The 13,366-nt window shown below is 40.5% G+C and overlaps 2 protein-coding genes across 2 annotated transcripts; one reads left to right on the forward strand and one right to left on the reverse strand.

The window, feature by feature from the left end:
- Positions 1-1,103: 1,103 nt before the first annotated feature.
- On the reverse strand, positions 1,104-3,697 carry LOC148789945 (NAC domain-containing protein JA2-like). The gene is made up of 2 exons (XM_088893823.1): positions 3,529-3,697; positions 1,104-1,357 (listed from the first exon to the last, which is right to left on the reverse strand). Exons 1-2 carry the CDS (start codon positions 3,695-3,697, stop codon positions 1,104-1,106), a joined length of 423 nt encoding a protein of 140 aa, XP_088749949.1.
- Positions 3,698-12,268: 8,571 nt separating this feature from the next.
- On the forward strand, positions 12,269-12,733 carry LOC148789946 (uncharacterized). The gene has a single exon (XM_088893824.1). The coding sequence runs from the start codon at positions 12,269-12,271 to the stop codon at positions 12,731-12,733; it is 465 nt and encodes a 154-aa protein (XP_088749950.1).
- Positions 12,734-13,366: the final 633 nt, after the last annotated feature.

Here is a 13,366-nt window from a genome sequence, read left to right on the forward strand (position 1 = left end):
CTTACAGTCAGCATAAAAAATGAAGGAAGAAGGCACAAAAATTTTTACGTGGTTCACTTCCATAAAAGGAAGCTACGTCCACGGAAGGGTGTAAGGGTTGCTTTCATTACTCAGAAAAGTAGATATTGTAGTACACAATAGTAGGATGAGACAAACATACTATCTTCTTCTCCTCCTCCTCATCCTCCTCTTTTTTCTTACTCATCTCTCCCTTTCTCCAGCTTTCAAATTTAACCACTCCAAATTGTGTCTCCTGTGGCCAATGATACTGAGGTAAAAATGTGGGAATGGGACCATTGTACAAATTCCAGTTTTGTAGGTATCTGTCATCCCATATCTGATTTATTGATGGCTGTGGTTGTAGACATTGTGGTAGCTGTTGTTGCTGCTGCTGCTGTTGTTATTCAACACCAAATACCCAAGACTCACATAACATGAATCACATCATACCGAAGATTCACATGATTATTTGCTTGTTGACTTGCCTGCAGTGTTATCTCCATGGGTTGTTGTTGTGGTAGTAGTGGTTGTTGCTGCTGGTAGAAAATCCCATCAGAGTAGATATGCTGCAGCATAAGAACTGCACTGTCCTCTTGTTGTGGCTGTGGTAGTTGCTGCTGCTGTTCTTTAATGCCCCCACTAGGTTGAACTGTATGAACTTCTGCAGAATAGCTATGATTTGTTTCAATCATTTCCAACAGTTCGTTCATTTCCGCCTCTTCATCATTCACTGGGAACACCGGTACAGTTGCCACACTATTCCTCGAAATGTCATCATTTCTATGTTTAATCATTTCCTCTGCTTCCCTCATTTCCTCATCCCCCTTTGGCCACAACACTGCATTTGTAGTGCTGTCGGCACCCCGTCGATCTTGCAATATTGTTTCTTCCTGATGATAATTTCCTTGTTCTAAAAGTGGGATTGAGGATGCAAATGCATCATTGAAATTCCTATAGTCCCCGGCCATGATTCCTCCTCCTCCTTGTCTTTCTTCTGTATCATCGCCTTTTCTCTTGTTCTCTTTAATCCTACAAAGGACCCATTGTTGGAACTTGTTGCCTACTTGTCCATCATTTTCTGCAAGGCTGAACTCATGCATAATCTAGTTGGTTTTTTCACCGGATTTGCTAGATTTCTTAGTCTCCTTGTAGCGGTAGAATACAAGACTCTTCTTGTATCCCACGATCCTCCTTTCTGCATCAAAAATCCTTTTATTGCCTTGTGTAGCCTTCCACCAACCTCCTTCCTTAACAGGGTGAGTTACCACACGATTTGGTCTTGATGCATTTTGTGATTTCTTCTCTCTTGGGACGAAGTAATACCTTTCCTTTATCAAACCACCATATGTAGTAACCACTGTAAATGCATAAATTAATTAGAACAGCAATAAATCAACAAGGTAGAATTGTAGATAAGAAACATGAGCTTGCCTTGTGGGTCAAGCTCCTAAAGTGTAGATATTTTAAAAATCATGAGCTAATCCCTTACAGATTTTTGAGGGAAGCTTCTCTAATCTGGAAAACAATTTGTAAAGCAATTTGGTATTTTTTGCCAAAATTATGGGTTCAAATTTGCAGGAATGCTGAAATTAACATGTGAAATTGTCCAATAGGTTCACCGGCTAGAGGGGGATCAAGCTCTAACTGTGAAAGAGTTGATCATGGAGAATGGGGATTGGGATGTGACAAAGCTAAATCTGCTGCTTTCTTATGAAGAAATTCAATTCATTTTAGAAACCCATGTCTTTAGAACTCTGGATAGGGAAATTTTTCTGTGGTTAGGAGCTCCTAGTGGTAAATTTTCTATCAAACTCTTTCATGACTATCTTTGGCAGGACTCAAATGTGGTAATGGAAGAAAATCAGAAAAGGCTAATTCAGAAGGCTTGGAAACTCAAAATACCTCCAAAATGCAAACTCTTTTTGTGGAGAATAATTAGAGGATTTATTCCCACTAAGTCCATTCTGACCAGAAATGGTATGCAGGTGGAGAATGTGTGTTCTTTCTGTAGTATGGAAGGAGAAGATGTTCTATAGCTTTTTGTGCATTGTTCATTTTTGAAAGCTGTTTTGTTTGCTTCTTTCTGCGGTCTGAGAATTATGTGGTCTCATTTTGGTCGTGTCAATGAATTTCTGCATTTTATTTTATGTCAATGCCATTCAGAGGAGTTGGCTAATTGTATGTTGAGTAGGTTGGCCGTCGTTTACTCTCATTTGGAAGGCTCGGAATAATATAATTTTTAATAATCTTGCTCATTTTCTCAAGTGAGTGGTGAAAAAAAAACAATAAGTAATTTGTGCTCTGAATTAGGTCTCTCACATCCTCAACAGATGGACTCCCCTCCTGAACCAATTTTCACTAGACCTATGCCTCCGTCAATTTTATTCTCTATTAGCTCTTTTGGTGTTAATTGCACCAGTGATGGAGGGGTAATTTGGTTCAGAGGGGTCAGTTTAAGGCCTGGCTACCCTCTGAACCATGGTCTGACCCGACACACCCCCTGTAGGGGCATATTGGGAAACCTTGGGTATTTGTACGTATAATTCTAACAAAGAATTTTTTATTTGCTGCAGGAGGTAGAATGAATTGCAGCAGAGCTTTTTGCTGTTTGGTTGTGGTAGTCTTTCGAAAGGGAGCGAGGCTGGAACGTTGCTAATATTTTCAGATGCCAAATCAGTGGTTGGTATTTTGGACTTTGGTTATTCTCCTTTACCATGGGAGGCCTCTTATTGAGTGGATACTATTAAATCTTTTACTGCTACTTTCGTAAATGTTTAGTTTTTTTGCCTAGGTCCTTTAATGGGGCTACCGATTCAATAGTTTCTCTAATGAAGAATTCAGGTATAGTGTAGTTATTTTGGACAGCCCGCCTCATTGTATAGATTCTCTTTGTCTCTGTTAATATAGTTTTTTTACCTATAAAAAACAAAAACATAGATGAAAAAAGATTAAGGGTCCAATTGGTTGGTTGGACGGAATTGGAATCCCATTCCCATTCTGAATGGCCATTCCCTTCCCCTCCCTTAAGTAATGAGAATCCATCTCAGCCAATTTCGAATCCGATTCCAATTCCAATTCTAACATGAACCAAACAGTTAGTAGTCCATTCCAATTCTGATTCCTGTGCCAAACAGATCCTAATATGCATATGGGTGCGAAAAAAAAAAGTAAAATTAAAGACCTAGATGATGTATGCATATGCATATGGGTGTTAACTGTTAAATTAAAACACGAAAAAAAAAACCAACAACTATAGATAGATTCAAATATTTGTATGTATTATTGCTATTCATCTGCTACGTAGTTCATGTAGAAAATACATATATATGAATAGATAAATTAAATCATCTACGCATATGGGTCCCGACATAAGATGATGATCTGTTATTCAAGAATCGGTCTAATCTTAGTACACCGACGTAGAAAAAAGAAATGAGAAACACGTAGTGATAAAAAAAGAAGGCAGCAAGAAAGCAAGAAAAACTTGTGATCAAAGAAAGAAGGCAATAAGAAAGCAAAAAAACGTACAAGGTAGAAACTCAGGTTCGCAGCGATAGACATCAAAGTCTATAACGTCGACCGAAGGCATATCAATACCAAGAACTTTGAGTCTGAGAAAATAATTGGTCAGCTCTTCATCGGTTGGCTGAAATCGGTATCCAACAGGAACAGGAATGAAAGTATTCTTGTCTTCCATTTTTTTGCAGAACGTACTTCACTCCAGAAGTATCAATGTCTTGACTTCCTCCGCTTGCAATTCCAATTCCAAGATCCAAGATCGTACGTGAGACGGTCCCTAACGAACGTATATTACTTATTTATAAACAAAAGAAAGACGGTGTCAAATCTGAAATGGATTAGAGTTTACATAAATAGATTGTCTGAGTGAGGACAGTATGAAGAAAACGAATAGCTTATGTATCGGAGGAATAGTGAAATCTGACATGGACTCTCTTATCTCTTTAGATTTTACTTAGATTATCTGATGGATGACAGTATAAGAAAAGAAATAGGGCCCGTTTGGTGCGCCTTTTTGGGAAGATTTTCTGATAGATTTGACATGCAAAAGACGCATTGAGCTTTTATATGAAGATCTGAGCAGCTCAAAGCATGTTTGGCAAATACACGTCTTTTTGCGTGAGATCAAAATGCAAAAGACAAGCTTCCCGAAATTAGCCCAAAATGGGCTTCTCGCATTTTTTCGGTGTTGTCTTTTTGCAACTAGATCTTTCGTGCGTCAGACGGAAATAGACCAAAAATTGGTCTTTACTGCTTGTAAACAACCGAAAGACCATACAGAAAGACATGCCAAACAGGCCCATAGCATATGTATTGGAGGAATAATCGAGGTTAAGTTGCAAGGATTTCACATGAAAGCCGAAATGGGCCCACGAAGTTAAGAAGTTCCCACCAAGAAAAACCGTAATTCATAAACTAGCTATCTTCATCTGTTGTTGTAACTTGTAAATTCTAAATTGTGATTGATGTTCCCCACATATGGCATGTGTCTCCGGTTGTAGGGCTGCAAATGCATTGGATCTCGATTACTTTCTTGGGTTTGGATATCCCACCTTAGGTTTTTGAATATTCAAAATTAATTGTGATGGTTTTTTTTTCTTTTAATAATTTATGAAATTTTTCTGAAATTAAATTGGATTGGATCATGTTAGGAAATCCAAAATTCTTAACAGATTTGGATTTGGATCGATGTTTGTCAGATTCAATCGGATCAGATCTGCAATTTATATTATTGGGTCAGATCCGAATACCCCAATTCCAATCCAATCCGTTTTCATCCCTATGCGGCTGTGATTTCCTTTTGGTAAGTGTGGGTAGGCGATCACACCATAAATCCCTCTACTTTGCAACTGCTTTAGTGCTCGATTAAGAGGTCTAAAGCTCATTGCTGGCTTCTAGCTTTTCGAGGCAGGCCCTACATGGACAGTCTGAGATATGTTTGGTGAAAAGTCTAAGAGCTGAAGTTGGCAATTAGTAGATCCATTCATAGGCTAGACTCGGGTTGAGCATTTTCTGAAATTTGAATGGTCCCAACCCAAAGCTCGACCCCGACCTATGAACAGGTCCAGCTGCCTAGCTGTCAATCAGTCATTTTATGGGATGTCCACTTCAGCTTCTTTTAGTAGCTTATCTAGGCGCTTCAAAGCAATTAAGGCTACGTTTGGCATTCCTTATTTTAAGGACTTTTCTCCTTTTGCAGTTAAAAATTTGGTGTACATAAGGGCGTTTTAATTGCAAAAAGGAGATAAGTCATTAAAATAAGGAATGCCAAATGCATCCTAAAGCAACTTAGCTTAACCTTTATCTCAGCCCTCTCCAACTCAACCCTTCCTAAATAGGCAAGCATTTTGTTGCTTCTCTTAGGCCCCATCTTTTTTTCAAGTAATGAGGGGATGAGGAGTTGGTTAATAGGAAATTAGTTCTCATTGGCCAACAATCCCATGTTATTTTTAGTTTTTTCAGTAAACCATATATTCCGTGGTAAATGACTCTTTATGGGTGGAATAGTGATGAGAATAAAATCTATCATATTTTATCCCCTAATATTTTGTCTTTTATACTGAATTAGTACTTAATTAGACTCATATTTCTTGTATTTCGGTTCAGGGCATGAAAGAATGCATCAGGAGTAAAGAAAGACAAATTGGATGATTTTTCATAGTTTCGACATCATTCAGTAATCTGGGCCTAACTCGCGTATCCGAACTTCGATTGGGCTAATTCAAGACTCACTGGAAAGATAAGAGAAAAATCCACAACTTTCATGTTTTGGGCTTTCGCAGATTCGGCCTGCATCGAAGTTAAATCCAGGCCTGAAGTTGGGACAAATTCGTATGAAGGCCCAATCCGCAGTTGAAGCCCAACTTGCAGAAAAACCTGGCTGAAACCCAATTCGCAGAGGATGTTTAATACGAATCCAAGAACAAGAAACCAAGAGGAGTCATTCCAGATCTAAATTCTTGATGTAATCTTAGAAAGATAAATGGATTAACCTCATTAGATAAAAAGATAAGAGTAGGATTAGAATAGGACTTTCTATTCTTGTAAGATAAACTTCAAGAGGAAGTAGGAGACCACCCCCTCCCCTTTAAGCTATATAAAGGGGGGGGGGGGTGGACTAGCTTGAGGCATCACTCAATCTTTGGAGGGGATCACGAACTGAACTGAGCTATCTATCAAGAAAAGAGAAAACAAATTAAGAACTTGGGGAAGGAGATCAAGAATTTAAGAAACTTCAAGAAGAAGGTGGTGGAAAGAATAGGAGATCTTAGCACCTTGGGTGAATTCATGAGTTCTTCCTTTCCCTTTGTTTGTTTTAATTCTTTTATCATGAACTGATTTGTTTCTTGCTAGGACTGTGGAAAGCCTAACCATGTTAATGAATATATTTTATCCAAGATTGTGATTTCCATATAGTCTATGAATTATTGTGCTTAATGCAATTAAGAGCTTGGCCACCTCTTAATTGATTTGTGTTATGTGAATGAATCAGGAGTTTACATAATTGACTGAATAATTCATAGTGTGAATTGAATGGTATATAGAGATTTATATACATGATTCAACTGAATTTAATGGTTTTTCTTGGACTTAATGCATTTCCATCTTGAGAGCTCTACTTGGGAGATCGAAGGGTTACCTGATGGATGTAGTTTTAATATATCTCGATAGAGAATATTAAATAAAATTGGAAAGACCTTAGCTTATGGGAATGACAAATAACCTTGGTTAATCGAGCCTATTAATATTCATTACATTGGTTAGGTGGACTAATAATTAGGGAAGACTGCGGTTCTAATACTTATTTTGTTAAATCCTCGTGGGAACGATATTTTTTATACTACTTGATAACTAGTGCACTTGCTAGGGTTATATATTTATATCTATCAAATAGTCATTGTTTAACTTACCTAAGAAATAAAAGAACATGGGTAATTTGCAATTACCTAGGTAAATTGGGCCTTACATGAAAGTGTAAAATAACTGTTTACTTTGCTAAAATAATTAAAACAAAAGAAATAAGTGAAATGTCGATTTGAATTGGAAAACTAGTGAAATGGTCCCGATTTTGGAAAACTAATCGGGTTTCTGAAAATTTTTAAACATAAATGCAAACTTATGAAGGCCATAACTACTCACTCGGATGTTCAATAGTGGTGATCTTTGCTAAAAAAAGATGCCTTTTGGCCTCAAATATTAATTTTTAAGAAAAAATGAATCTAATGCTTGGTATAATTGTGTGTGTGTGTGTGTCATCACGGTTCAACCCTAGTTAAACCTTTGACTCGTGAACCTCCCCCATTTATGTGTCAATGTTTGGTATAATTTTGTGAACATTGGAAAAAAACAAGATAATATAGAAAACACTATATATTAGAAAGAACAACAAAAATACAAAAAAAAAAAAAAGAAATTGCAAGCAAAGAAAAAGAGGGAAGTACAAAAAGACAAATCCAAAAGAATACAAAACTTTTTATGTGCGATTTTGTAATTTTATCTTTAACATCCAAGGGAAAAGTACTAAAATCTAGCACTTTATGAAGGTTTTTTGTAACAAACATAAGTTCTAGGGGGCTAAGTGTCACTACCCCAAGAAACCTAATGCTAGATGAAGGGCTTCTACCTTACACCTAGGGGGTTCTCATAGCCTTTTTTTTTAACCAAACTGGTACTATTAGTTCTTGGAAAATCGATAACTGAAACCAATTGGTTAATTGGTTGACTGGTTCGACTAATGGTCGGTTTGGTTCATTGATTTTTTAGTTTTTTAATTTTTACAATGTATATTATAAAAATACATAATAAAAATTATATATAAAAATATTATATTTTAAATAATAAATAATAAATAATATATCATATATTATAAATATAATATAATTCATATTTTATTAATTTATAGTATATATAATATAATATAATACAAATATATATAATATATAGAAATATATGTATACCGGTCGATTTGGTTAACCGCCGATTCTCTATATCGGTTAACCAAAACCAAACTGGTACCTTTGGTTTTTTCAAAAACACCAAACCGAAATCCAACTGACCGATTCGATTAAGCGATTTTTTGATTTGGTTTCGGTTGGTTAACCGATTTTTCGTTTCGGTTTCGATTGGATTTTTTGATAGGTTTAGTTTTTTGGTTTTTTTGCTCACTCCTACTTAGACTTTGTGGTTAATTGCCACACCCTCTAATCAATTGAGCTACTCAAAAAAGTTGATGTTCTAGTGCTAGATAATATAATTGACTTTTTTTTGCAACATTTGTTTAAAGAAATGAAAGTCTTTGATCACCAACTCTTTGATGTTCTAAACTCTTTGATCACCAACACCTCCTTTGAAAGATCTTCTAAAAGCCCTTATCTCTTTGTCCTTCTCCACAACATCCTTCTGTGCACCTTTTGTAGAAATGAAAGTCTCAGACTCTGACACACTTGTGAAACCTAAGAAATCCATTATGGTCTCACCAACCTTAGCACATTTCTGTTCACCCCTACACTTACCTAGTTCAGAAGTAACTACTTCCTAAAAAAGAGAATTTTCTCACTATATAGGGTCTTGGGGTCTTGGGAGGGGTGGACTAGATCTTGACCTAACCTCTATTTCTTTAGCATGATGAAATGGTCACTCTTAGAAGAACCTTATTCCTACATGTAGAAAATTCTATGTACCAAATGTTTTAAAACATGAATGTGTAACACAAGGCATTCCAATACCTTGAGGCATAATGTATAGTTCAGAATATAAAAAAGCGTACCCGAACACAAGGAGGCATAAACCTTAAGAAAAAGGGGATGAGGATTTTATTTTTCTTTTTTTAATATTTTTTTTATATTAAGAAGAAAGAAGATTCACAACACTAGTTGAAAGGGAGGAGGCATAATCTCAATTCTCTCTATTTTTTTAATAAAAATTTCTTTGTTCTTTTTTCTTTTTAAATCTGTTTGTGAACCCTAAAAGAGGCAATATACATGGAAAATGGATAAAAGATCCAAGGTTTGGTGGTTGATCAATGTCCAATCAAATCTATTTTTGAATTGCATGATCTTTTTAGGTGGAAGATTCCTTATTAGTGTTCTTCATGTTGAGCATCAAAATTTGGCCTTAATGCTTCTCTATTCTCACGAGTGTTTTAATCAAAGTCAACGTTTTAGAAATTAACGTCAATGGAAGTAAACTGTCCCATCACCAGTTACAACCAAAGAGTTTGCTCCCTGTTGCAGACTTGCAATTAGACTAGTACAAGAAGACAAAAATGTTCTCTATTGCAGTTCCGATGGTGGTTGTTTTCTACATTAATTTCTTAAACCATAGGTCTACAATATATAAGATGGACATGCCCAAGTCCCGGGCGATGCTGTGTTGTGCCATAGGCTGGGTTGGTCCATAGGCTGAGCCTTGGGCCATGCAAGGCCGTGGGTTGGGTGGATTTTTTTTTTTATTTTAAAAAAATATAATAAAAATTAAAATAAATTAACAAAACAGACAAAAAATAAAAAAGAAACTTAAAATTTTATTTTATATGAATCTTGATGTATGCAATTGTTTACATATGAAATAATAAAATGAAATTAAAAAAAATCACAATACAATTGGAGTAAAATATATGGTTCTATACATTTAACTATTTTGATATGTAATCTAATGGCTTTTACATGCACGCAAATTGTGAAGAGATAGACTCATGCTTTTCACAGACTGATGTAGGCGCACATGAACAACTTTTAATGTTTCGAACATTTTATGGAGATGATTCTCTAATCCACATTTTATCAAGTAGGGTTGCACGGTCCCTCTGTTTATAGCATGTTGTTTGGGTCATGGCTGAGCTGGCCCTGCGAGACACATGGCCTCCCAGCTATCGCCCTGCCACGTTATCCTAGCTCGGCCACCTTAGCATAGCTCGGCCACATGGGCCTAACTCTGCCACGTCGGCCTAGCTCGGCCGAGCTATGCTATTACTGTGGCCCCCCATCTTATCCTTCCAGCCACATCAAATGGATGAGCACAACTACAGATAAGGAGGAATGAGGAGTGATGGTACTCCATGCTGACCAGAACACGGATCTTCGGCTATAGAAAGGTACTCCATGCTCGAGGTAAACTTTTGAGACCCATACTGCTACAAAGCTCGGACCAGCATCCTCATAGCTCGGCCCGACCACCCACCACCTCTTATTGACTTAAGCGTCGAAGTACTTACCTGGGGATAATTCCTCGAGCCTCTGACTTCTTTCTTGATCACAGGTCTTGAAGCACAACCTCGTCCTTGCAGCTCGGCCTCGCCCTATTAGCAAGGACTATCTGGTTGCTCTCCTTAGTTCATGCACCACCTCGGATTGTGCAGCATCAGATTGGCACCGTTTGTGGGAACGCACAAAAAGCCACCCCGAAAATCTTTCCTTACCGTGCAATCAAGAAAGCGATCAAGATGCCCAAGAACCAATCCGAGCGTTCAACTGGCCGATCCCTGTCTCGAGAGTCTCGCCATCGCAACTCTCCGATCAAGAGATTCCACAGCCCCTAGCCGCGCTCGATCCTGAGTAATTCCGAGCAATGCAAGAAAAAGCCAACAAGATCTTCGAATTGATGCAGAACATAGGACCCGCAACACCGCCTAGCAAAATCGTCCCCCCTTACGCACCGACGTGCACGAAGGATGATGCTTGTCCCGAGAACCCCAAAGTGTGCCGAGCAGACAAGGGCATAGTGCGGACCAACCTAGAAAAGCAGGATACAACAAGAAGGTCGCCCCCCTTTGTCCGCTCTCGTAGCAGGACGCACCAAACCACACGGATCCCGGCCAAAGAGAGGCTCGGCAGACAGATGCCACCTCACGTGGTCTCCATTGCCGAGTCTTGCTCCGTGAAGGACCACGCAACTCGCCCCAAGAAGGAAAGGGTGACGCACACTGCAGCTCCGGACCAAAGAGATGACGAGATTTGAGAACTCCGCTAGCGCTTAGAGGAGTTAGAGCGTAGCTAGAGAAGCTCGGCGCCAGCCGAAGATCGGCCCGCACCACCACTCGTGCCCATGGCCAAGGAGCCACCCTTCACCCAGGAAATTGTGGACGAGGTACCTCCCACAAGATGACGGGCACCCTAGCTTGACAAGTACGATGGAAACACGAATCCTGCCGACCATATTGAAGCATTAAAGGCTCAGTTAATGTTGCACGGATCCTCCAAGGGCTTGATGTGCAAAACCTTAGTGGCCACTCTCGCAGGTCCAACCCTAACCTGGTATTCTTCCCTGCCCCCACGCTCAATAGCGTTGTGGGAGCAGCTAGAGACCCAGTTTCGTGCTTAGTCCACAGTGATTCAAAAGCATTGGAAGACCTCGGCTAGCCTCATGCAGGTACGACAAAATGAATCCCTCAGGGACTACCTGGCCATATTCAACAAGGAAGCACTACAGGTTAGAAACCTGAACCAGTTCGTGGCTGTCACTGCTATCCAGCATGGTCTCCACCCATCCCCTTTCAACTTTTCCATCTCCAAAAACCCTCCGCAAACCCTGGCCGCGGTGATGAGCCATGCACAGAAGTATATCAACGCAAAAGAAGCACAAACACAACTACGGGATGAGGAAGAGAGACCCGACAAGAGGAGGAGATATACGGAGGAGCGAAAGTCAGAAAGATCAGATCGTGACCATAAGAAGCAAGACCGTCGACCCGATTGCAGACCACAGACACCCCCGCCGATCTATCGAAACTTTACGCCGCTCAATATGCCACGACCTGAAGTCCTGATGCAAATCCGCGACCGTAACTATGTTCGTTGGCCCAAGAAGATGAAAACGCAAAGCAACAAGAGGAATCATGACAAATATTGCGAGTTCCGTAGAGATCATGGCCACGACACGGAGAACTGTTTCGACCTGCGCAACCACATTGAAGACCTAATCAGACGCGAATACCACGGCGGATTCATCAAGAGTGAGAAGCCGATACAAGAAGAACAGTGCACGGAGGATGCTCGACCCCTGCCCTGAGCTCCCCCCTATTGGTGTGATCCAAGCCATATCAGGTGGAATCGCTGCAGGAGGGGAGAGTAGCTCGAGGCACAAAAAGTATGCGCGACTATGCGAGATCGACAACCGGGGGCACAAGAATAAGCATGACCAGACCATCACGTTCACCGACGATGACCTCCAGGGGGTTCAGACCCCGCATGAAGACGCCTTGGTCATCATGGCCGAGGTGGCCAACCTCGAGATAATACGAGTCCTGGTTGACATGGGTAGCTCCGCCGATGTACTCTTCGAGGACGCGTTTGAAAAGCTCGACATTGACAAAGAGCGCCTCTCCCCCGTCAACACTCCCCTAATGGGATTCTCTAGGGAGTCCCTCCTGCCCTTTGGGAGGATAACTCTTCCCCTACTGATTGGAGATGGTGACGTTACTGCGACGACCATGGTGGACTTCACTGTGGTTCGTTGCCCCTCTTTGTACAATGCCATCCTTGGTAGGCCGACCCTTAATGCTCTGCAAACCGCAGTCTCCACATTCCATCTCGCTATGAAGTTCCCCACTGAATATGCTATAGGGGTAGCACACGGAGATCAAAGAACTACGTGGCAGTGCTACCTGCCCTCCTGCCGAGGACCACAGTCGGCCGTAGAAGCACAAATGACAAAAGCTTATGACTTCCGAGATGAGGTGAGGACACAACGCGACCAACTTCTCAAAGACTTCATCTAGGTACCACTTAACGAAGGAGACCCCGAGAGGACAGTCCAGGTCGGCTCTCTCTTAAATGACCACCTCCGAGAAGAGCTTGTACAACTACTGAGAGACCACGTCGATGTATTTGCCTGGTCAGCAGCAAATATGCCGGAGATCAACCCCGAAGTCATCACATCGTTTGAACGCCGACCCCCGCTACCGACTTGTCAAGTAGAGGAAGAGGAGTTTCGCAACAGAACGGTGGAAGGTAATTGCAGATGAAGTACAAAAGCTACTCGACGCCAGCTTCATTCGCGAGGTCAAGTATCCCGGCTGGCTGGCCAATGTAGTAATGGTGAAAAAAGCCAACGGGAAGTGGAGAGTATGCATCGACTTCACCGACCTAAACAAGGTCTGCCCCAAAGACAACTTTCCTCTACCAAGGATCCACCAACTTGTCGATGCAACGGCAGGTGAATGAGGTGTTCAACGATCAGCTCAGTCGAAACCTAGAGGCATACGTCGACGACATGCTAGTGAAGAGCAAGAAGGCCGAGCAGCACTTTGCCGACCTAAAGGAAGTCTTCAATACCCTCAGGAAGTATAAGATGAAGCTGAACCCGACCAAATGTGCTTTCGGGGTTGGCTCGGGTAAAGTCTTAGGGTTCA

The sequence above is a fragment of the Nelumbo nucifera genome, chromosome 8 (assembly GCF_055504915.1).
Source record: "Nelumbo nucifera cultivar China Antique chromosome 8, China Antique-T2T, whole genome shotgun sequence".
Classification (NCBI taxonomy): Eukaryota; Viridiplantae; Streptophyta; class Magnoliopsida; order Proteales; family Nelumbonaceae; genus Nelumbo; species Nelumbo nucifera.

Coding starts and splice junctions, on each gene's coding strand:
- LOC148789945 (XM_088893823.1), bottom strand. CDS start 3,697: ATGGAAGACAAGAATACTTTCATTCCTGTTCCTGTTGGATACCGATTT. Junction 1,358..3,528: donor CGAACCTGAGTTTCTACCTT/GTACGTTTTTTT, acceptor ATGCATTTACAG/TGGTTACTACATATGGTGGT.
- LOC148789946 (XM_088893824.1), top strand. CDS start 12,269: ATGGGTAGCTCCGCCGATGTACTCTTCGAGGACGCGTTTGAAAAGCTC.